We start from the raw sequence: 25,635 nt of genomic DNA on the forward strand, positions 1-25,635 counted from the left end.
AGTGAGTTTTCTGCTTCCTTGACTTCAGCCATGTTGACAAGATTTTTCTTCCTTTTTGGACAATACGGGTGAGTATGTCCAAATTTGTCACATCTGTAACATTGAACTTTTGATAGATCTCTTTTCTTATAGTTTTTCTTTGCTCTCTTCCATTTGGATTTACCCTTCTTATCATTTCATTTTGCATGTAATGCTTGGATCTCTTCCTCCTTATTAAAGATGATACCTCTTGAGATTAATCGAGACTCTTCTTGAGTGCAGTCATTTTTGAGTTGATCAAATTTAGGTATAGTGGGACGACTAATGCACTGGATAAAGGATTCCCATGATAATGATAATCCTCTAAGGCTTAGAGATAATTCCACATTGTCTACATTATTTCCAATAGTAGAGAGTTGGTCCCTTAAATTTTTTTGAGAAATTGGATGAAATTGTATCTCTTTTATCCATTTTGATGTTTATGAGTTGCTGTCTTAAGGTAAGCAATTTGCTTGCATTGTTTATCTCATATGTATCTTGAATAGTTTTGAACACTTCATAAGCAGTTGTTAGTTTTGCTACTGATAGAAGAATACGGTCTTTAACTCCATCAATGATTACTTTCTTAGCCTTATTATTACGCCTTTGCCGTGTTGTCTTTTCTGATTCATCTTTAGGCATTTTCTTATTTTTTTCTATAAATGACTCCAATTCATGTTCTTGAAGTATTGCTATAATTCGAATTTTTTATGAAACAAAGTTAGAGGTGCCTTCCAGTCTATCCTTAACTCTAATATTGTTCACCATGATTGATTTGTTGAATAAAAATAAAATATCAGTGATCTTGATGTTCAATGCCTGTTCTACCAACCTGGCTTTGATACCATGTTAAGGAATGTAGATCAATGGTAGAGTTTATCTTTCAATTTAATTTCCAGATAACAATAGATCTGACTGTTTATGAATGCTTTAATACTGTTATCAATCAACTGCAGAGATATAGATATAATGCTTTATGTGAATTCTGATATCTTACTCGTGTTTGAATCTTCCAATGAACAATACTAATCCTTTATTGGCTGCAGGTGAATCTATATGCAGATCGCAGGCATTAACATGTGATAGTTGATGTGTTTCCAAGCGATCATAGCACTCAATATATATAAGGGACGGAATGGTTATGTCTCATGTAGAGACATGTCTCTATGTGCCCTTTGGGCCTGTAGGGTCATGTCTCTACATGAGACAACCCTTAACAACATTAGTTATAATCCATTAAGACAAATCACATTCGGTGATTATATATCTCATGAGCCCGATCATAATCGGTTTCTAATAATTCATGAGCACCTGACCACAGATAATATAACCCATGGTAGTGGGAGAATAGTATGTGACAGAACAGTCACATCCACGATTCATGCAAACTGTGATGTTATCACAGTATGATCGCTGCATCATAACAAAGATTGAATCAGTACTCAAACAGATCGAATCATTTTGGATAGTCAAATATAATACTGTGTGTGTGTGTGAGTATATATTGTTTCTTCTGAACAATAATCAGATATTAGATATCTGACAGATGCTACGAGTTCAACATCATCTTGGAATGTTGGGTATTTGATTCTGCATGTTGTAGTGGCAGAAAACTCACATCAACAAGACCGTGACTATCTTCATGAGAATGACAGGGTTGATCTACGAGTTCCACATGGTTGAATGGCATTGCAAGCCACCACTGGGGATCGATGGACTGGATTTGATAGATCATCTCCCATCTTCCTCTTGTAGCTTCTTGTTCTTCATTTCATGCTATGATGTACACAATGTAACTAATTTAAAGCTTTTTATTATTGTAATGATATTATTGGACACTTTATGAGGAGATTGATGTAATTTAATGATATTGTGATTGATTTGTATTGGTTTTTGTGCACTGGTGTTGGTTCGGGGCGCATTCCTTATGCTATCTATCCCAATGAATCTTGCTTTCATTCCTAGGAGCACTTAATTTGGTGCTTAAAATGAACTTAGATGGTGTCTTATGGAGACATGTGGTGCCTTGAGGGTGTCCTAGTCCCCTCTTAGTGTTGCCATGTTGATTCAAAGGAATTAGAGTAAATCCACGTAGGATTCAAGTGTGTTTGAGCCATTTCTGGTCCATCTTGAACAATCTGAGAAGTGTTGCAAAGCATTCCAATTTGGTTTCTAGATAATTGGGACGTGTTTAAGCGTGTTGTAATAGGATTTGGGAAGTTTAGGGCGAACTAGACATGTTTTTAGTCCACCCAAATTTGCCCATGTTTGTAGGCGTCACCGAGTGACCCAAGGACATTTTTACACTCTTTGTTCCCAAATATTTTTGATGATTTCTCTCAATCCAGATATCGGATTTGTATTTTGTCCTCACCAACATGTCTAGGGTATCTAGGAAGTCCTATAGTGAAGTGGATAAGAAGAATACTTTGGACGAACACATCTTAGAGGAATAACAATGTGGGTTCGCAAGTCTAGAGGATGGTAGTGTTGATTTTCGGTGCCCTAGTTCACCTCAGTTTAGTCTGGATGGGCGTCTAGGAACTCTGAACATTTGTTTGATCCTGTTCAGGTTGTTTTTCAAAGCTAGCCAAGTATTGAAACCCTTAGAGGGGCTTTGTGTAAGATCCCATTACTATTCTGTCCTAAAATTTTCAGTTTTGTCTTATAGGCATTTTGTCAAACAATTGGTGTGTAGGGTCTGATCTGAAAGTTCTGAGTTCTTGAGCCATAAAGCATATTACAAAATACAGATACTTTGCATAGGAAGTCTGTCTAATACTTTGTGGAACATAAAAGACTGAGATATTTGCAAATTTTGATTTAGTTTTTCCAACAAAGGTTACAAAGGAAATTGAGCATACATTCAATTGAACAATTGTCTGCTAGTCCTGTAACTTGAGCATACATTCAACCGAACAGTTGTCTGCTAGTTCTGTAACTTCACAGAACTCATACGCACATTTCATCAAAAACTTTGCACTTAACCTAAAGGCAAACTAATATTCTAATACAGATTGTCAATTTACTGTCCATAATAGCAGTATATGTGAAGGTAATGCCTGAGAGCATTCGGAAACTGATTAGTTCTAATCTAGCAAGCATTTATTATTCGAGAACAAATTCCCCATATCATTCTACACATTTAGTTACTATAGAGTGCTAGAAATGTAATTTGTGTGCACCTGAAAGCTTATTTTTTCAGCTAGAATAGGCATTCCAATCTGAGTGATACCATAAAGTGTTACCATTCATCAATTTTCCCTATCTCCAGAGCGGATATAGAGTGGTATCAGAGCGGTTTCCTGCCAGCCTGCAGGAATTGGGCTTCCTACTCAAAAGCAATGGGATGTCGATCTTGGGACAGAACTACACCAATACCCTTGTAATGGACACCCTAGAATTGCCCAAAAACTGAACCAACTGCTGATAAGAATTTAGTCAAATAATTTGCATCCAACTCTTAATTTCTCCGTTAAATGTTTAAACCTTTTTATGGCTCCGGAAATAAAATGTTTGTTTGTTTTTATGTCTTTGAATAGATTTGAAACTATATAACACGAACAAGAAGAAATTTATAATAATATGCAAACTGAAGATTGAACTACTGCTGAAATGATATTAATTTCAACTAATAAAATCAAATACATAGCAGACTTTTCAACTCACTAATTACTCTAGCATTATAACATAATTTTCTAGTAATGACTTCCCATCTTGCTGCTATAGTAATATGAATAGTGCCGCACCACAATGCTGCTACAGTAAAATTTGCCTTCAATCAGTCCAAGACCCTCATAAAATCATCCCTTCACAATGGCATAAGTATCGAACAAGAAGCGTGCATGATATGAGCAAACACCCAATCCACCTGTAGCTGGAAACACACCCAATCTGACTGTTAATGAAGCTGATAGCAATGAATTCCAAAGGCCAAACCCCAAGGGAATGACGTGTAGAATGTCACAAGAGAGGATAGATGTCCTCTAATGCCAAGAACGGAATTGCAACTCACACATCAATTTTCTTCTCATATTCCACTTGCCGAATGAAGCCACTAATGCTCCCTTTTATTCTTTCTCCAAGGGTTGGTTCAACTCACATGAGCAATGTGGGATAAAAGATGTGCAATATAAAACATATTAAAATAATCACTTATGTCTCCCTTAGGCGCCCCCTTTGATTTGCACACATTCCCATAAAATTTAATATTAAAGTAACACTTTAATATTTTACAACTAAATCAAATGTTACTTTAATAATACTTCAGGCATAAAAATATTAGCTATCAGACTCCGAACAACACGAGTGATAGCTCCTCGGGAAGCTCTCGCCGAGGAGTATCAATTTCAATCACCAAAATTAGCCTCCCCTGTGTTTTGTTGACTTACTAAAAATAGTAAGTATGCTTGAAACTGAGTAAAGCAACTTCGTTTTGGCCCAAGTCGGAGATGACTAAGCCAAAACACTCTGAGATCCCTTTAAACACTTCGTTAGCCCTCGAGACCATGTAGAACTAGGCTAACGCACACACACTTGGTCGACTGCTAAAGTGGGGACATTACAACCCTCTCCAGAAGCATCACAATGTAAATCAAAGGGCCTAGAGAAATCGGGTAAAGCCAACACCAAGCATGGAGTAATGATTGTCTTAAGCCTCTCAAAACACTCCTGTGACTGAGCTGTCCACTAAAAAACACACTTATGGGTCAGATCTGTAAGGGGAGCCACATGTCGTGAAAATCCTGCCACAAACCTATGGTAAAAAGCACAAAGGCCTAAGAACCCCCTCAACTGTGTCAGGTTCTCTGATGTGGACCACTCCACAACAGCACGGATCTTATCTGGGTCTATGCAAACTCCATCAGCACTGATAATATGCCCCAGGTAAAGTAACTTTGTCATACCAAGAGCACACTTGGACTCTTTGGCGTACAAGGAAGCCCTATCCAATATACCCAAAACTGTATCCAGATGAACAACATGATCATCCCAAGTCTTGCTATAAATCTGAATGTCGTCAAAGAATACTAGCACAAATATGTGGAGTTGACTGCGAAACACCTTGTTCATAGTAGACTGAAAAGTAGCAGGTGTGTTTTTCAAGCCAAAGGGGATGACAAGAAACTCAAAATGCCAACATCTGAATGCAGTCTTCTCTATATCCTACTCTCTAACTCGGATTTGATGATATTCGGATCTCAAGTCAATCTTCAAAAAATACTTTGCCCCATGCAACTCATCAAGGAGTTCATCAATTCGTGGAATCGGATACCGGTTCTTAATAGTCTTCTTATTCAGCATTCGGTAATCAATGCGCATCCAAAGGGTACCATCCTTCACCAAAACAACTAAGGAAGCATTTGGGGACTTACTCAGCCTAATATGCCCTATGTCAAGCAGCTCCTGTACGGTCTTCTCAATCTCATCTTTGAGCCACTTCAAATGTCGATAGGGCGTGATCATGATGGGCTTAGTGCCCTCCTCTAGCTCTATGATATGCTCAATCCCTCTATCCGGAGGACTGCCAGGAGGTAAATCATCAAACACTTTAGAGTGTTTGGTTCTCAATTGCTGGATGTTTGGGTGATAATCCAGCTCCTCAATACTCTTCATAGTAGGCATAATCCTACACTCCACTGCCCAATCTATAACATCCTCATGACGTACAAGATCTTGCATGTGCCGAAGGGAAATTTGCTTAATCTCTTCATTATGGATTGCCTTGAGAACCTATGGCTGCCCATCCTTGATGTATCTCATCTCCATCCTCTTTGTGCTCAAGTAGATATCCTTAAGAGTATGTAGCCATGCCATACGAAGAACTATATCTATCCCACCCATGTCTACCACATAAAAATTTGTGGTGAAGGCATATGTATTAAGTCTCATTGGGAGATCTGGAATCATCTTGTTACACCTCAAAGTGTAACCATCAACTACTTGTACCCGTAGGCCCTCGAAATCCTCTGTTTGCATTCCTCTCCTAGTAACCAAATGAGCATCTATAAAATTATGAGTGGCTCCAGTGTCAAATAATGTGATCACGCTCTGTCCGGCTATGAGCCCGTGCATCTTGAAAGCTGCCTCCTTCATGTTGGACAAGCAAGCTACCTTGAGGTTGGAATCATCCACCTCATCCTCATCATCAACAATCCTATGCTGGTCCTACTCAAAACTCCCAGACTACTCCTGAAAACCAGCACTGTACCTCGTCATCATAAAACCAGCCCATCTTATTTTTACCCTTAGGCTTCATAGGACAGTCATGGTCAACATCATAGGGACCCTGTAATAGAAACACAACTTCCTCCTCAAATCATTAATCATCTCCCAATCCAGAGGAGCTGCAACGGGAGGCTTAATCTTAGATTTCTCCTCTCTTCGAGGAGCTGTCCTATCATAAGATGACGTAGTGGCTTCGAGGCAAATTTGCCTTTGGGTGTAGAAGCCTCTAAGTTTTGGGCCTTCTTCATGGCTTCTTGTAGCAAGGGTAGGTCTAATAACTTAACCCAACCCCTAAGTGGCTCAGCAAGACCCTCAATGAAAATTATAACCCTCCTCTATGATATGTCATATACTATCACCGACAATCTCTGGAACTCACTGATAAATGCCTCCAAACCAGCTAGCTGTTTATCGCAATTGAGCCAATTCTTTGAAATAAACCTCAGGGTCCTTGTCAAAACGCTCTATTAATTTGTCAAAAAACTCTTGATATGATGTGATCTAATCATGATGGAGAGATACTAAACCGTGCTACCACCAATCATGCGCAACTCCATCAAGATGTAGACAACAAATTTGATGGCGTCCTCCTTAGTCATAGGATGCAAAGCGAGGTAGGTGTCGAGCTTGTGAACCCAAGCTCTAGCAGTCACTCTACCGCTCCCATCAAAATGAGCCAGTGTCATCTTACTAGCCACCTACTAAAGCTCAATTTTCCTAGGCCGTTGTCTATCAAGAGCATGCCTACTTTTGGAATGCTCATGCTTCTGTGTTAGGTTGCTGTCAAAGCTCAAATTATCCTTCAGTGCCTGGGATAGAGCATCCCACTCATTGAAGTGAGCCACAACATCATCGACAAAGGGTGCTGCCTCAGAAGTGGTACTAACTGCATCAAGTTCGGTCTCAAGAAAGTGGGTCTCTATGGCCTGTCTTGAGCACCAATATAACCTATCCTATCCACCCTATGATCCATCCTGACACGGTCCTCAACCTCGTGCCTATCGTCAGCTCTGGGCCTTTCATCCACTTGTGACCTAGGGGAACCAATTGAAATGTCACAAGCTCTCTCTACTCCGGCCCTGTGGCAAAGCTAACTGCTGCAGGGTGTTAGATAGTTGCTACAGTACACCTGTCATTTGCTGTTGTCCAGCCGCAATATTCCTAAATGTCTGCATAGCCTCTCTATTAACGTCAGCATCAGTAACCCGAAGTCCAACCCAACAGAACCACTTGGACTGCCAACAGAACCAAATTGAATCTCAAGCTCTACTCTGGGAGGAGAATAATGACCCCTACGGGTATAGTGCATAATTGGTACAAATCTTCGGTCACCATCCATGTCACTAAATGCAGAGCCAAACTAATGCAATCAACTCCTAAACAAATCACTTTGATCAAACTGAGCCCAATTCCTACAGGTTGGCAGGAAACTGCTCTGATACCCCATTTTTGTTGGTATCGGAGTTTGAGGGTTTAGTCTATTATTGTGATCCTCATAGGCTAATTATTGTGGATAGAGGGTCTTTTGAGGCAATGCCTTGGCTTGGGAGGGTCTTGTCTTCTCCACAATTCAGTAAGCTACAGGTTGGTCTTCGTTTGGGCCTAGTTTTGTGTACTTACTATTTGTGGTAAGTTGGGTGTTGATTGAGATGCCCTTTCTATTTTTGGAACGTGCATTTGGTCACATGGAGAAATAATAGGTATAACTCCTATTTCAAATGACATATTTAAATGATGAGTATTTTGAGAGTTATTATATTTTTAGTGGCCAAATTATTATTAATTTATTAAATGGCTTATTATAAAGTTATAATTTAACTTTATGATTTCACTTAAGTTGAGGGTTGAGTTATCATTGGAAAAAGCCATTTATTAATTAGTTAAGCTAAGTCAAGTGAAAGAATCTAATGAAAGTTTCTAATTAATGTTGTGTGGTGAAGCTTCTTGAGTGAAGTTACATTTTGGCAACAAAAAGGGCATCTGGAAGTTATATATACAAGCCCATTTGTTGAGAAAAGCATGCTTGCATATTTATTTGCTTTTGTTGCCTTTGTGGCTTTTCTGAATTCTAATTTTGTATGCCCTTGCTGAAGTATAAGGGTTATTCTTAGAATTACTTTTGCAAATTGTGCTGAAGTATACAATTTGCCATTCTCCTACTGTTCAACTGTTTTTAAGGAGAATTTGTTGCTGTGATTTATCTTTTGATTATCTCTTGTGAGGGTTTCCGAGTTGTGAGTTTCCATCCATTGCTGATGTATAATGGATTGGAGCTTGCTGTACATTCTTGAAGGCTGCCATATTCTCCTGTAGTAGCAATTGGTGTTATTTTTCATGCCTGCGAGCACTTTTGACAGGTCAACAAACACCAATTAAGGCCTATGTTTATCTTCAGACATGCTGCAATTGTATTGGGAGAACTTGCATTGACTTTTGTGACTTGTGTTGCAAATTGTGAGCTCATGTTGTGCTGAAGTGGGGCTGCGTTCAACACCTAGAGGTTTGCAATTTGATTTTGGAACTCCACTATCCTATGTGAGGCTCATGTAGCAGACATTGGAGGTTGTAATTTAGTTCAGAATATAATTGGATGCTCTATAACAGGTTCTATGTTTTCAATTGATATAAAAAAATGAATCTGCTTTTTATTACTGTGCAAAGACACTGAATGAGGAAATTGTTCTTTGTTCATTACTAAATTAGTATCATAATTCAGCCAGTAGAATTTTTGCAAATGAGTTGGAACTAAATTAACAAGATTGCTACTTGGGAATGTAGTTTGTGTATTAGTTCAGCCCATAGCAATTCAAATCACATGTTAGTATTGGAGAATGCTTGCCAAGTGTTTGACAAAATGCTAGATTGTTGATTAATGAAAGAAATTGATGTTTTGTTTAAGCTATAACTAGACAGGGTTATTACATAACTGGTTATCATTTCACTTGAAAACTTCAAAGGATCTTCCTTGGACGATGTTTTAGCCTTATGTACTCATTATTTTCCATCATTCTTCACCATGCCTTTATCAAATGGTCAGGATGATGTTTTTACTTGATGTAATTTATTTGATCCACTATGGGTTGGGAGCAAGCCAATAAAGAAGTATAAGATGACACAGTTTTGAAAGCATAAGTGCAAGTAAATCAAGCATTAAACACAATTAACATGTTATAGTGAGTGTATGGAATGAGTAGTATACAATTAAATTTCTTAATTTTTGCAGCCATTTGTAATGGCCCCTTTCTCGCATTAGTAGCAAGACATTGTTGTTAGCCTATTTTTTCATCATTTTGTAGGCTAACCAGGACATAAGAGGGATCTTGAGGCCATTTTGCCTTGTCAATTTCAGTTGCAGGTTGATCCAAGGTGTTTGGATGCAGTTTTGGACATACTTACTATTTATAGTAAGTCATTTTGGGTATGGTCTGGACCTTCAGTGTGTAATGTCCCCTCTTTAGTTCGACATGGCATTGATCATGGATTTGCCTATTCCAGACTCTCGTAGGCAAATGGTGTGGAAAGAGAGTCAATTCTGCGGATCAGATAGTCATATCTTGCTCTTGAAGAAGTGTTAAGAGGTTATATTTTATCATTATGTGATATTGGGGCCCACATGTTATAATTTTAATTTGAGTTGCACTTTTTATTTTATAAAATTACTTTATTATAAAAAAGTGCATTATAATGAGAAATTATAAAGGATGTTTCTAGAAGTTCTAGCAACTTCTTAGAAAAGTGAATAAATAGAGGGCTGGGCCTCTCATTTGGACATGCTTGGATTGGAGAACTCTTCTACTTCTTCATTGTGAAGACATTTGTGGACTTTGGATCTGTAAATTATTCGATCTTTGGGAACGAATCACTCCCTTGGATTGGCGACTTTGAGGGTGTGAAATATCACCTGAATTGTTGCATAATTGGAGTTGGTATTCAGCCATCTCATTGGAGCTTATTGAGAATTCGTTGTTAGGGTTTGTTTTTTGGTTGGAATAAGGATTTCAGATTTGCCCTATCATTGGAGAAGCATTTGACAAGAGTTTGAAGACAGAATAAGTGCATTTTCAGAATTGGCAAAGCAGGGTTCGGAACCACATAATTGCTCATATCTCCTCAACCCCTTGGAGTTATTTTTTATGGTTTTACAGGGTTACTACCTAACCCTAGGCGCCCATTTTCCTTGCATTTGGGGGTCCCAAAACCCTAATATTATTTTATTTCAGCAGCCGTACAGGTACGGCCTGGTACGGCCCTGCTAGTTTGGGCAGCAGCAGCAAATTAAGGACAGTTTGGGGGTGCGGTTGGAGGTCTTCAGCAACGATCTGCAGCAAAACGTGGTGTTCTTCCATAGTTCTTCAAACCAGGTTCTTGCATTCTGAAATATATGTCAATTTTTGGGTAAATTTGCTGTCATACAGTCATTGTAATAATCAGTCCAGAATTGGTAATAAAATAATTTCAGAATTTATTGCATTGTAATTGAAATATAGTTCAATGGCTTTATATATATTGTAATTTTGTGATTATATTCGGAAAGTATCAAATCTGAAATTACATATTCTGAATATTGTTACTGTTACACGCCAAGTGTTTGACAAAATTCCTAAGTTCAGTTTGAGGGTTTCTGTGGCCTTTATAGTGAGGGTCATTACAGTGGTATCAGAGCTATAAGTCCTGCCATCCTGTGGAGGTCTTATAGGGAATTTGGAACAGCTGGATAGGAGGGAAAGTGTTTGACGAAATGTCAAAACACTAAAATCAGAGCATGCGACAAAGGCCTTATAATTTCCGTAATACCAAAGCAAGACAAGATAGGATTTCTGACCTGCAGAGCGAACAGTCTAGCTCATCTATCCAAGTGGACATAGAATCCAGTCATACAGACACAGGGGAGGTATTTTTTGATCAAGACTACGACTACAATATGGATAGAGGCGGGAATGCCGGTCCAGATCCGCAAGAGGAAAGATTTTTACAGTTATTAGATACCCTGGCACAGGGACAGCGATTAGCCGAACAAAGAGCACAAGAATAGAATCAGAGAATGGAGCTTATGATGCAGATGATGGCTCGACAAATGGGGTTGAACGCTAACATAGGTGGAGGAAATAATCAGAATGGTCACAATCAGAATGGGAATAATCAGGATGAGAGACATAATGGAGGCGAACAAATTGGGAACAATTTCGGTCATGCCCCCCAGCAAGCTCGGACAGTAAGTTCGAGGCCTATGATTCCTACGTTCCTTCCTAGAGCTCCAGAGCAGCCGGTACCAGAACCCCAGATCACTGACATACAGGATCAGCTGAGGAGAGATTGGGAAGCAGGAGGACCAGATTTTACAGCTGCAATCACCTTTAGAGAGTATATGGATGTGCGGATGAAGCATATGCCCCGTGGACAAGACAGGACTCAGAACTATGAGCTACGAAAGAAAGTAGGAAAACTACAGTTACCATATTATGATGGCTCGGGGAAGTCTACAGCAAGAGCTTGGGTTCAAAAGCTTGACACATACTTTCAATTGAATCCTATGTCTGAGGAAGAAGCTATTAAGTATGCAGCAATTCACCTGGATGGGTTAGCACATGAATGGTGGCATCATGGTATGATCACTATGGGTCATGCACACATTACCTCATATGTGGAGTTTACGGAGAGACTGATTGAACGTTTTGATAAGAAAGATCCAGAACTCCATTTCAAGGAATTAGCCCAGCTTAAACAGTGGGGCTCATTGGAAACATACATTTCAGAGTTTCAGAAACTTGCAGTGTTAGTAACAGATGTATCTGAACGAAGGCTATTGGTTTTATTTATGGATGGGTTAGTTGATCCGTTGAGAGGGTGGATTAAAGCTCTCAACCCTCCCACTTTGCAGGAAGCCATTAAGAAAGCTCGTGACATGGATTCCTCTTCAGCTTCTAAAAATAAATTTCAGGCAAAGAGTTTCCCTTCAGGAAAAGATAAGGACAGGAAACCCTTTTATAGAGAGGCACAACTACCTAAGGAAGAAAGTAAGAGGCTGGACAAGGAGACACTTAATGACTTGCGTAGGAAGAAGCTATGCTTCTATTGCAAAGGCCCGTATGAGTACGGCCATGACTGTCCTATGAGGCCAAAAGGGAAGGCCAACCGGGCAATGTGGGCTTATTACGAAGGCTCAGATTCAGATGGTTCAAAACATCATGATGAGGATCCTGATGAAGCAGAGGGAGAGCAGGAGATAGACAGTGCAGGGCAAAGGCTGGAAACAGAGCTACATTTACAGGAAGCACGACTGTCTAGCATCCAGAGAGAGGGATCTTTCAGACTTCGGGGAGTCTTGGCTGGACAGAAGGTTATTACATTGTTGGACATAGGTGCCACGCATAATTTCATTGATGCACGATTTGTAGAGAAGCGTGGACTCTTTACTGAGGAGTTCGAAGGACTAAGAGTCAAGGTAGCTGATGGATACACTCTTCGTTGTGACAGGATGGTACGAGACTTACCTTTGCGCTTGAACAACTATGAGTTTAAGGCGGATTATCATGTGGTCAACATGGGTGACATGGACATAGTACTTGGGATGCAGTGGCTACATTCATTGAAGGTGGTTACCCTGAGATTAGAGGATATGGAGATACAATTCGAAATGAATGGTAGGATTCATGTGCTAAAGGCTATCCGTAATGGAGACATCAGGACTATCTCATTTAGGCGGCTGGAGAGATTAACTAGGCATAATGATATAGAGTGGGCAGCAGTTTGTACTTTGATACCTACACAGGAGGAGCAACATAAGGTGAAATATCATCCTGATATTCAGAAGTTGAGGATTAAGTACGAAAAGGTATTCAGTGAGATTCCACCAGGCAGGCCACCGGATAGAGGTATTGAGCATATTATTGAACTGGAGGAAGATGCTAAACCTATCATGATCACACCATATCGACATCCAAAGCGACTCAAGGATGAGATCGAAAGGACCATTGAGGAGTTGCTAGCTATGGGGCACATCTGACCTAGTAAGTCACCTTTTGCATCTTCTGTTGTTTTGGTAAAAAAGAAGGATGGAACGCTTCAGATGTGTATTGATTACAGGGCATTAAATAAGAGAACCATTAAGAACAGGTATCCTATTCCTCGCATTGATGAGTTGATAGATGAATTGCATGGGGCCTGTTATTTCACGAAAATTGATTTGAGATCAGGATATCACCAGATCAGAGTTCGTGAACAGGATATTGAGAAAACTGCTTTCAGATGTCATTGTGGGCACTTTGAGTTTTTAGTCATGCCTTTCGGCCTGACCAATGCACCTGCCACTTTCCAGTCCACTATGAACAGAGTTTTCCACCATCAGTTGAGGAAATTCGTGCTGGTGTTTTTTGATGACATTTTGATCTATAGCCGATCATGGCAGGAGCATCTAGAGCATTTGGAGACGGTGTTGAGCATTCTACAGAAGGAGTCCTTGTATGCAAAGGAGTCCAAATGTGACTTAGGGATGACCGAGCTGTTATATTTAGGACACATCATTAGTGCAGAGGGAGTGCGGATGGATCCTGAAAAGATTCGCGCTATTGTTGATTGGCCTCCACCAGAGAACCTTACACAGTTAAGGGGGTTCCTTGGTTTATGTGGTTTTTATCGCAGGTTTGTCAGTGGCTACTCACGACATGCAGCTCCCATGACAGATTTACTGAAAAAAGGGGAATTTGTGTGGACTCAGAAGGCACAGGACTGTTTTATGAGATTTAAGGAGATAATGACTACGTGTCCAGTTCTAGCATTACCTGATTTCACGAAGCCATTTGAGCTTCAATGTGATGCATCTGGAGAGGGAGTAGGTGCTGTACTTATGCAGAATAAGCACCCCATAGCTTATGAGAGCAGGAAGCTCAGAGGCCCTGAGCGTTCATTCAGTATATATGATAAGGAGATGTTGGCCATCATGCATGCTTTGGCCAAATTCAGACAATATCTTGTGGGTAGCAAGTTTTGTATTAAAACTGATCATAACAGTCTGAGGCATTTCTTGGGACAGCAGGACCTGAATGATCGCCAACAAAAGTGGGTAAGTAAGTTGCAGGCATATGATTTTGACATCTCATATGTCAAGGGAACTCAGAATGTTGTTGCAGATGCTCTATCTCGAAGGCCACACCTCACTCTTATGGTTCAGATATCAGAGGATTGGCGACACTTGATTATAGCAGAGTATGCCAGGGATACATGGGCCTCCGATATAGTAGAGGGAACAATGATTGATACCAGATACACACTTGTGGATGATTTGATCATTTACAAGAACAGGATTTACCTGGTCCCAGGATCGAAGGTTAAGCAACTGATTATGAGAGCACTTCACGACTCACCGATAGCAGGCCATCCCGGGTACTTCAAGACTTACAAGTCAGTTCGAGAGCGGTTCACTTGGAAGGGGCTGAAAGCTGATGTTTTGCAGTATGTTCGAGAGTGTCTTGTTTGCCAGCAAAACAAACAAGAACACAGCTATCCGGCAGGGCTCCTACAGCCACTTTCGATTCCCGACAGGAAGTGGGAATGCATCTCCATGGACTTTATCACAGGTTTGCCCAAGGTACAAGGACGAGATTGTATTTATGTGGTGGTAGATAGATTAACGAAATATGCTCATTTCTTTCCTATCACCACTACACATTCAGCAGCTCAGGTGGCAGAGGTTTTCTTTCGGGAGGTTTTCAGATTGCACGGCTTGCCTCAGAACATTGTGAGTGATAGGGATAGCCGTTTCATGAGTCACTTTTGGCAGGAGGTATTCCGGTTATGTGGCACGGAGCTTACACCCAGCACTAGCTATCACCCACAAACCGATGGTCAGACAGAAATTGTGAACAAATGGGTGGAAGGGTATTTAAGGAATTATGTGGCAGCTCAGCAGCGAGCTTGGGTCAGATGGATATATCTCTGCGAGTATTGTTACAATACTACATATCATATGACTATACAGATGACACCCTTCATGGCACTTTATGGTTACACCTAGTTTCTTGGATTTGTTGTTGAGCGACAGCCGGGTACCCAGTGCAGGTGAATTATTACAGGAGAGTAAGGATATAGTTGCTACCCTCAAAGACAATATTGCAAGAGCTCAGAACCAGCAGAAGCAGTATGCAGACCAGAAGAGAACTGAGCGTAGTTTTGAGGTAGATGATATGGTTTACCTCATGTTGCAGCCATACAGGCAATCTACTCTTAAGAAGAGTGGGGCAGAGAAACTTAAGCCACGCTATTATGGACCATTCAGGATTATCAGGCGAGTTGGTGAAGTGGCTTATGAGTTGGAGCTTCCCGCAGACAGCAGAGTGCACAATGTGTTTCATGTGTCACGCCTCAAGAAGGCGTTGGGTCAGAATGTGGTGCCTTCTGCAGTATTACCTCCTTTAGACGATGAGGGAAAATTGATTTTAGTACCAGAATCCATCCTGGAGTGCAGAGAAAAGCAGCTTCGTAGAAGGGTGATCAGAGAATACTTGGTTAAGTGGAAAGATTTACCTGTTGAGGATGCTACTTGGGAGGGGGAGGCTATTTTGCAGCACCCGGCGTTGAGATTGCTTGAGGCCAAGCAATTTCAGGAGGGGTGGACTGTAATGTCCCCTCTTTAGTTCGACATGGCATTGATCATGGATTTGCCTATTCCAGACTCTCGTAGGCAAATGGTGTGGAAAGAGAGTCAATTCTGCGGATCAGATAGTCATATCTTGCTCTTGAAGAAGTGTTAAGAGGTTATATTTTATCATTATGTGATATTGGGGCCCACATGTTATAATTTTAATTTGAGTTGCACTTTTTATTTTATAAAATTACTTTATTATAAAAAAGTGCATTATAATGAGAAATTATAAAGGATGTTTCTAGAAGTTCTAGCAACTTCTTAGAAAAGTGAATAAATAGAGGGCTGGGCCTCTCATTTGGACATGCTTGGATTGGAGAACTCTTCTACTTCTTCATTGTGAAGACATTTGTGGACTTTGGATCTGCAAATTATTCGATCTTTGGGAAAGAATCACTCCCTTGGATTGGCGACTTTGAGGGTGTGAAATATCACCTGAATTGTTGCATAATTGGAGTTGGTATTCAGCCATCTCATTGGAGCTTATTGAGAATTCGTTGTTAGGGTTTGTTTTTTGGTTGGAATAAGGATTTCAGATTTGCCCTATCATTGGAGAAGCATTTGACAAGAGTTTGAAGACAGAATAAGTGCATTTTCAGAATTGGCAAAGCAGGGTTCGGAACCACATAATTGCTCATATCTCCTCAACCCCTTGGAGTTATTTTTTATGGTTTTACAGGGTTACTACCTAACCCTAGGCACCCATTTTCCTTGCATTTGGGGGTCCCAAAACCCTAATATTATTTTATTTCAGCAGCCGTACAGGTACGGCCTGGTACGGCCCTGCTAGTTTGGGCAGCAGCAGCAAATTAAGGACAGTTTGGGGGTGCGGTTGGAGGTCTTCATCAACGATCTGCAGCAAAACGTGGTGTTCTTCCATAGTTCTTCAAACCAGGTTCTTGCATTCTGAAATATATGTCAATTTTTGGGTAAATTTGCTGTCATACAGTCATTGTAATAATCAGTCCAGAATTGGTAATAAAATAATTTCAGAATTTATTGCATTGTAATTGAAATATAGTTCAATGGCTTTATATATATTGTAATTCTGTGATTATATTCGGAAAGTATCAAATCTGAAATTACATATTCTGAATATTGTTACTGTTACACGCCAAGTGTTTGACAAAATTCCTAAGTTCAGTTTGAGGGTTTCTGTGGCCTTTATAGTGAGGGTCATTACACAGTGATGATGACATGTCTATGATAAACGTTTAATATCGACAAAAGGATTATAATATCGTTGTTATGACTTATTTATGCATTTGTAAAGTTAGTTTATGAAGTTCAATATAAATATTTAACTTTATTAATGTAGGACTATTGTTAAGACTCAAGAGGAAAATATTTGAAGTCTTTTTATTTAACAACACATTGGAGATATAAAATGTTTGGGTACCACCGATTTAAGAAAAATACATCGTGGGAATATAGGAATCACAATAAAATTGGGGGAAAACAATTGCAAGAAAATAAGGGAAAAAATAATTGCAAAAATATAGAGGCAAAAGTGAAATTGCAAAAAAATAGGATAAAGACAAATAAATTATTCTGTTTATCCTACATTGATAAGGTAAGTGAAAAGGCTCTTATGAGAGCATTATATAAGAGATTGAACAGCTTCCTTTCACTGGGCTGGACGAAATAAAAAATTAATGAAATATTGGAGAGTTTCCTTCAAATGTTTGTGAGGACGAAATCCCTTATGAATGACATTCTCTTTACTGGTGAGAGACTCAGTCAGGAGGATAGTTGAGTATTCATTTCAAGGTAAAAATCAGATCATTGCTACTTTAATTTGTATGTAAGCTTCAGATTTATTGCGAGTAAATGACACATCAGATAAGTATGAGAAGTGTTTGAAGATGAATCCTGGAGTAAGGAGACATTTATTGTTGTTACTGATTTATGGTGGCCGTACCACATTAATGCTGCTGTAGCTGCATATTATTTTTATTGGCTGTACACCTCCAGCTTGGGCCGTACATCTTCAGCTGTGTTTACATATATGCTTGGAATGGGACTGCTGAACTTGGTTTTTGAGGGTAGATAGGGTCTGCAACTGCAACTTGAGGGTTTTCTATTGCTGAGATCAGTCAGCTGTACCTCCTAGAAGTGTTAGATCTGCAAGCTACAGTCTTGGCATTACCTTCTTGGGGCATCATTACTACTGGAGCAAGTCTGAAGCATATTTAAGGTTTTATTTAGTATTTACTACTGGAGCAAGTCCGAAGCATATCTAACTTTAAGGTTTTATTTAGTATGTTTGAAGACATTTTCCATGTCTGCAATATTGTTTGAATCTGATTTGTAATGCTTGAACAATTCATAGAATTTCTGCTTGAATTATGTGTTATCAGCATTTAATTGTCTATGTTATGTTGCAAGTATTTGATCTGTATGGTTTTCTATATTGAATGAAATCTGAGGGCCACTTAGGAATGATAGCAAACAAAACATACACCATTGCAAATTGAGAATAAATCAGAAAACTCAGTAATCAGCTTGCGAGCAAACTGTTTGACAAAATTACATTGAGTATAGCTCTACGATAATAGCTCTATGCCTTCTATCTGATTAAGGGGGTGTTCTACACCTTTGTGTTCTGTAACCTAGAGAGAATAGCTCTATGATATATAGAATATATGGTTCTTTAGGATTAATCTGTCAGCCATCAGTGGTATTTTTTGAATTATTCTTTTCTTACAAGCCAAGATGACTAATATTATTACGTTCTTATGTGTAGTTTTATTGTACTTGGTTTTTTTCGTTTTTCATAATCTGGGCTAGGAGTCGCTCATTTTTAAATTTCTCCATCCTTGATATACTAGTTTTCTCATCGGTTGTAGTAAGTGTTCAACATGTGGTGCCTAGAAATCAATTGTATTTCCACGGAATAATCTATGTTACAATCCTGCTGCATTAAGCCTTATTCCAATAATATTCCAATACACTATTTGATGGACATATAAACAAGAGGACATTTGAAGAGAGATTTTAAAAGGTGAAACTCAGACTAGGTTTAACAACAAATGTTAAAGTACTGGAGGTCAGGAAGAGAAAATTTGAGCATTTTATCAGTAAAAGTGTATTTCAACTAGTAAGCAATAAGCAATAAATGCTGGAATAAGCTGAACTTAATCTGTGTGGTAATCCATTTCATTTTTAATTTTCTCTTTTTGATCTGAAGATTGATAATAGGACATATTTGTGTTTCAATCTCTGACTTTCCTGTAGTTTTACTATTGTTGATATCTAATATAATGACATAAATAAACTTGATAGACATACCATAAGTTACTCTGAGATTAACTATGCCAGATGTTTTTTGAATTTACTGCAGAAGTATTTCTCAATGCATTGAAAATGCTAATGGTTGTGTTTGGTTTGGTTTTAAATTGTAGATCCACAAGGAGCTTCAGGATGCATTGGCACAGGTTGAGGCCATCCGTTATGAGATTAGGAGTGTATCATTAATGAATCCTGGCCCTATGACAAGGAGATTTGTTGAGGATTCAGGGCCAGTGCTTACTTCTGATAATCCTATTAACAATGGTACATTCAATCAAATTTAATCAGCTTATTTTCTGAGAGGTCTATAACTATGTTTTCTTGGAATATTAATTTCAAAATTTAAGGTTTAAATTTTCTTCTTTTGCATGATAAAACAAGGGTAACTGAGAAGTTAATTGACTAGTTTAGAGATTGTAAATTTGTTATAATGTCTCAGAAGTGTTTAGCAATGTAGCAAAGGGCTTGAGTAAAATATGGAAAATTTTGTATCCTGTTTTATGATTTGTTGCATGTATCAAGCATGAGCTGAGTGCTGAGTGAAAACTGGGAGAAACAAGTAGTTGGTAACTTCTGACATTTTCCTCCTGAAGATGGAATGTATTTGTGAAGATCTCTAGGATAATAGTATTATTTGGATAATGCTGAAACCAATAAGGTTATAGTAGTTCGCAGGTTTTTTAATTCTAGACAGTACAACATTTACAAATTTGCTTAAAACTCTTTGCTAGCTCTGAAGAAGTACCCTTATAAGATCAACCCTTCTAGATTTGTATAGTTCTATTGGCAATGGTATGCATTTTTTGCTCCTGATAGTGATTTTACATATACTTTCCTAGACTTTTGCTGGGAGCATCTATATGTGTTTTCTTTTCTACTTGGAATACATTGGAGTAAAGTTCCTTTGATATTGGGGGATATCCTTGAAAATTCACATGATCAATTCAAGGAAACTGTTTGATGTAGTCACTTGAGGATTTAGAGGAATTTAAATAAGTTGCACAGAGGACATTACACTATATGCTTCAGAAGCCTAACTGATCAATATATTTATAATACATTCCTTGGATTCTGCATATTGAAGGATATTTAGACTGATATAATCTCCACCATAATGGAATAAAACTTGTTGTTTTTTATCAGATATGTCTTATTATATAAAGCAATTGGGTGATCACTACAAATAAATTGCTTCAACCCAAGCCAATTTAGGATACAAATTTGATAGAAGAAATCTCCTGCAATTGAAGTTGAAGAATTTAGTCCAAACCTTATAGAAATGGATTGGGGACATTATAGGTGGTATGAAAGCATCTTCCCTTCCATCCTATGAGAGGTAGTTGATGCAAACTAGCCAAAAGAGCCAAAGAGCATTGGAAAGAGAGGAAAAAAAACATAGTGCCATAAGAAATCAAATGAACAATGAATTGAGAGTTTTTATGGAACAAACAACCCAATCCACCAAAGCCCTCATTTAGCAAAACGTGAGGAATAGAAGAACAAATCAACTCCTCCTTCAGGCCATTCAAAACATGTATTCCAATGGAAGGGATACTAACTCCAATCATTTTGTAAATAATGATAATGGATCTTCTAGTATACCAAACTCTAGACTGGCAAGACTATCCTTCCTACATAGGGAGGGACATACAGAAGAAGAAGAAGAAGAAACACATGCTTCTTCAATAAATAAAATTGATGAAATTGTAGGGGCATACCCTACAATTGACCTCAAGTTTAGAAAGGATATCTCTTTCAAGGATTATTGTGATGCTAAGATGAAGCCTCCTCTAACAAGAAAATAACTGGAAGATAAAGACCTAAAAGAAATAGTGAATTCGTAGGTGTATCTTCTATGCTTTTTTATGTCTTGGATAATGTGTCGTAAAGGCAATTAATCATTCTTGAATATTGTCCTTCATTTTTGTGCTTTTCAGGCATCCTTTTTGAGGGTTTCCATCAAGTTAATCACCTTATTGCTTGTCAGAACAAGTTTTCTATCTCTAACTGCAAGCACTTGATTTTTGGTAACCTTCAAATCTTTTTTCCCTTTTCATAGTTTTGTATTTTGTTTCGAGTCTTGTTTTTGCCTTAGGACTCAACATTTTAAATTCTGCTTGTTTTGAGCTATCTTAGGCCTCAAACAGAATTATCAAGCTAAAGTAATTAAAGAATTAAGTGTGCTACAGGTGGGATTTTTTGGCCTGTCTGTATATCCTTGTTCTTTAATTGAAAATCTCTTAAAAGTGGGCTTTTTATTCATAATTGCATTAAATAAAAATGTCATTTACATTTAAAGTGGGTTTAGAACCCCAGTTTAAAAGCTCACATCAATCTGATGAGATTTAGACATAGTTTTTAATGATTTTTTAATGTAATTGTGGACTTTTCCCATCACAGAACATATCTCTTCAGTTAAAGTCTAGCTACATTTAAATTTAAAACATGAGACTTTTTATGCAATTAAATGGAGTTTTATCTAATATTGCATGTCATCACATATGCAAGTCATCTCTTAATCTCCACTATTAATATTTTGAATTTAAGTTATAAATGGAGGTTTTTTATAATGCATTTACACGTATTAAAATCCAAGTTGTAAATAAATGCATAAGGGTTTAAATAGCTCATCCTTATTCTTGATGACCTTTTAAACATGATTGCACATATTATAAGCACTTTTGATAGATATGCATATGTAAAGTGCATTTAACTTGAAGGGAGAATTACGATTTTGTATGCTATTGCATATATTTTAATATACAAATACATTTAATAATTACTTTTACCAAATGCATATGTCAACCCTCCTAAAAAGTGCATCTTTACTCATCAAGAAAGGCTTTTGGCTTTAAAAAAGGAAAAGTTGCGATTTCAAAGGCAAATATATAAGTAAATGTTTGAAAAAAGTACATCTTTACTCAAGACTTGTGTTTTGCCTAAGTACATGTCGGGTGGCAATTTTGAGAGTGATTACATGCTTTTTACCTTTGAAAACTGCATTTGCTCTATATAAGTGTCAAGCGGTGATTTTTGTTACAAACACTTACGTAAATGCATTAAAAAAGAATGTTTTTATGCCCTAATAGCTGCATTTTGCATTAAATCTTTTTTTGTGGCGATTTGTGAAGCATTTGTGTGCTTTCAAGAGCTGCATTTTGTCAAAAACAGCCCACGGAGGGCATCTTTCGACCAAAAATGGCTCATTCAAGGAAGAATCCAGCTTCCTAAGGCTTGTGTTTTGAACCAAGGAGGGCTTTTGGCATTAAAATTGTGTTTCCAGCTGCTTGTCCATCCTTCACAAGTCACATTTGACCTCTTAGGGCGCCATTTTTTATTGCCATTACATGTTGACATCTTCTCAATCATTTTGAGATTTGAATGATTCAATCTTGTTGCTAGATTTGTGCATTTCATTTCTCTATCATGAAACTCTTGTCAATCAACATCTTGACTCAAATAAGCATTGATTTCACAACAAGATTGAGTCAAATGCATGGCCTATATAACTCCATTTTTGCAATCTTTTTCTAAATCCGAAAATCTCTTGGATTTGATTCAGATTTTCTCAAGATTTTAAGAAGACCTCCTCTTGTTTAGCAAAATGAGGTAAGTTTTCTTGTGCTTATTTTAGGGCTTTCATGTATATATTTTGTTTTTGTGTATGAATGCAAATCCATCATTTCATTGTCACACTTGCATGCCTTTTAGTTTTTGTGTTGATCTTTCTACTTCTGTCTAATTTCTCCAAGTTGCATATGCAAGGGCTTCACCTCGCTTGCATATGCAGATGGGATAAAAAACCATGCTCTAAGAAATAAGTTTTCCAAAAAGGCAAGCTATCCATCTCCTATGAAAATGTAAGCTAAAAAGCCACCTCCATGTACTTTGTATATGTTTTTCATATTCCTTTCAAGGCTGCCAAAGGACTTAAAACTCTTGTTGGTGGTTTCTAAATGCTTTCTGGTTAACTTATAATGGATTATAAAAAACCCATCTACACCATGCCACGCTTTTATAAATCCAATATTTCCTCCATTCTTTTACCCTAAAGCTTAATGTCCTCATATGTAATACCCCCTGAAAAACCTGTTTTTGGTTTTTCTAACCATATGAGAAGCTAAATACACCCAAAACTCAATTGCCTTTCCGCTGTCTTAAAGTTTCCAGCCATATTTCTTGTTCATATGCTTCCAAATCCATACTTGTGCATCAACAAGCTTCCAGTGGATCCCTTGCATGAAGATGTACTTACTTTTTGGAATTTTCATGTGACAGTGGCTCACAGAAACAACCTTGCCATGTCGGGAGAAGTCATTCCAGCCCCAGGCAAGGAAAAGAAAAAGCTGAAATACCAATACGACCAATATCATAATTCCATACCTCCTTCACAGGTTACTTTATATTGTGACAAGATAAGAGATATTGGGATTCCTACGTGGATAAGGAGAATTTCCTAAAAGGGTTGATGTTGATACATTAGGAGGCATGGTCTCCATCAGACAGAGCTTTATACACATGGTCTCTACTTTCCTATTGGCTGCTTTGGAACCTGAGTTTGCACTTGCATGTGCTAGGAATTTTGATCATCTGTTCGAAACGATGAGAGACCAAGATGGGAATACCATCTTAAGTCTTGATATCGAGACTATTGATAGGATATTTAGAGTTGCACCTACTCTAGTTGTCACTAAAATCCCAAAACAAAAGGCTTTGGAATGGTGGAACAAGGATATTGCATATTGCATCAAGTACATCCATGATCATTGGTTGATCAAGAAGAGGCCCAATCTAACAAGATGGCCACAATTTGTGGGCTGTTCTAAATTCAAAGAAGAGATCAATGATCTCGTTACTCTGCACAATCACATTGGAGAACTTTGGTAGTCAAATACCTTTGAGCCTTGGATGTACAAATACATTTCTCTCATTATCTAATTAAAACAAAAGATATTTTAGGGAGAAATGATTGGTATTATTCTATGTGAGCAGTTGTCTCACGTTTCCTCTTTTAGTACACTTTACATGAACTCACACTTAGTGTATGTTGTTTCTGCCCTGGGTTCTTTTTTAGTCCTTTCTACCAAAGGAGGCAGGTCACTTGTGCATGTATGGGAGTCTTATTATTAGTTGCCTTTGAAAGCCAGTTGTATGCATTACATAAGACTGCAAGATGCATTTTATTCTTATAGGCATTACATGTGCTTATTTGACTAGGAGCTTCCACATAAGCGTGTATCTGATGAGGCTTGGTATAAGGTGAATGAATATGGTTTCTTTTTCTTATAGTTTCCTATCTTCACCTATTTCAGAGTGAGATATTTTTAAGGAGAACCATACACCTTGCCTCAGTATCCTACCGATAAGATTATTCTAATGAATCCATTCAAGATTGGTTGGTACTCTATAGATATATAGTGCTTAAGACGAAGAACATGAAATTTAAACTTCAGTGAATCACTCTAAAAAAATTGATGGCAAGGAGCTGTTTTGACGAGAGAGGAATGAATGATAAGATAAGAAAGCAGTTTGTGTATGCACACTGTCTTGAAGATTTGTGGGTACTACATATTCCATATCCTTGTTCTTTAATTGAAAATCTCTCAAAAGTGGGCTTTTTATTGATCATTGCATTAAATAAAAATGTCATTTATATGTAAAGTGGGTTTAAAGCCCCATTTTAAAATTTCACATCATTCTAATGAGACTTAGACATAGTTTTTAATGACTTTTTAATGTAATAGTGGACTTTTTCAGCCTCATTACATATCTCTTAATTTAAACTATAGTAACATTTAAATTTAAAACATGATAGTCTTTTTATGTAATAAATTGGAGTTTTTATCTATTATTGCTTGTCATCACATATGCAAGTCATCTCTTAATCTCTACTATCAATATTGTAAACCCAAGTTATAAAGGGGGTTAGAAAAATGCATTTACATGTATTAAATCGAAGTTGTAAATACATGCAAAAGGGTTTAAATAGCCTGTCATTATTCTTGATGACATTTCAAACATTATTGCCCATAATGAAAACACTTTTGATATATATGCATATGTATTTTACATTCAAAAGAAACACGTGGAAATGCATATGTAGAGTTCACCTTAAGTAACTTGAAGCGAGAGTGGTAATTTTGTATGCTATTGCGTATATTTTAATATGTCAATGCATTTAAAAATGGCATCATTACTTCCTAAGAGCTGAGTTTTTCAGTAAAAGGTTGAGGTTGTCGATTTTTCTACCAAATGCATATGTGAACCCTCCTAAAAAGTTGGTCTTTACCTATCAAGACAGGTGTTTGGCTTTAAAAAGGGCAAAGTGGTGATTTCAAAGGCAAATACATATGTAAATGCTTGAGAAAAGTGCATCTTTACTCCTTAAGACTTGTGCTTGCCTCAATACTTGCTGGACGGCAATTTTGAGAGTGATTACATGTTTTTAACCTCTTAAAGCT

The 25,635-nt window shown here is 37.9% G+C and overlaps 1 protein-coding gene across 3 annotated transcripts in view; it reads left to right on the forward strand.

Annotated features, from left to right (window-relative positions):
• Positions 1-25,635, forward strand: part of LOC149557353 (uncharacterized) — a 112,199-nt gene that overhangs the window by 44,824 nt on the left and 41,740 nt on the right. For 2 of the 3 annotated variants that reach the window (XM_089832023.1, XM_089832024.1), the window contains 2 exons: positions 19,288-19,438; positions 21,112-21,201. In XM_089832023.1, coding sequence (XP_089688149.1) covers positions 19,288-19,438; positions 21,112-21,201 — 241 coding nt within the window. The remainder of the gene's footprint in view (positions 1-19,287; positions 19,439-21,111; positions 21,202-25,635) is intronic. The other variant, XM_089832025.1, reaches the window with a different exon arrangement.

This window comes from Cupressus sempervirens, chromosome 5 (assembly GCF_028749045.1).
Source record: "Cupressus sempervirens isolate cs-2001-9-10 chromosome 5, ASM2874904v1, whole genome shotgun sequence".
In the NCBI taxonomy this organism is placed as follows: Eukaryota; Viridiplantae; Streptophyta; class Pinopsida; order Cupressales; family Cupressaceae; genus Cupressus; species Cupressus sempervirens.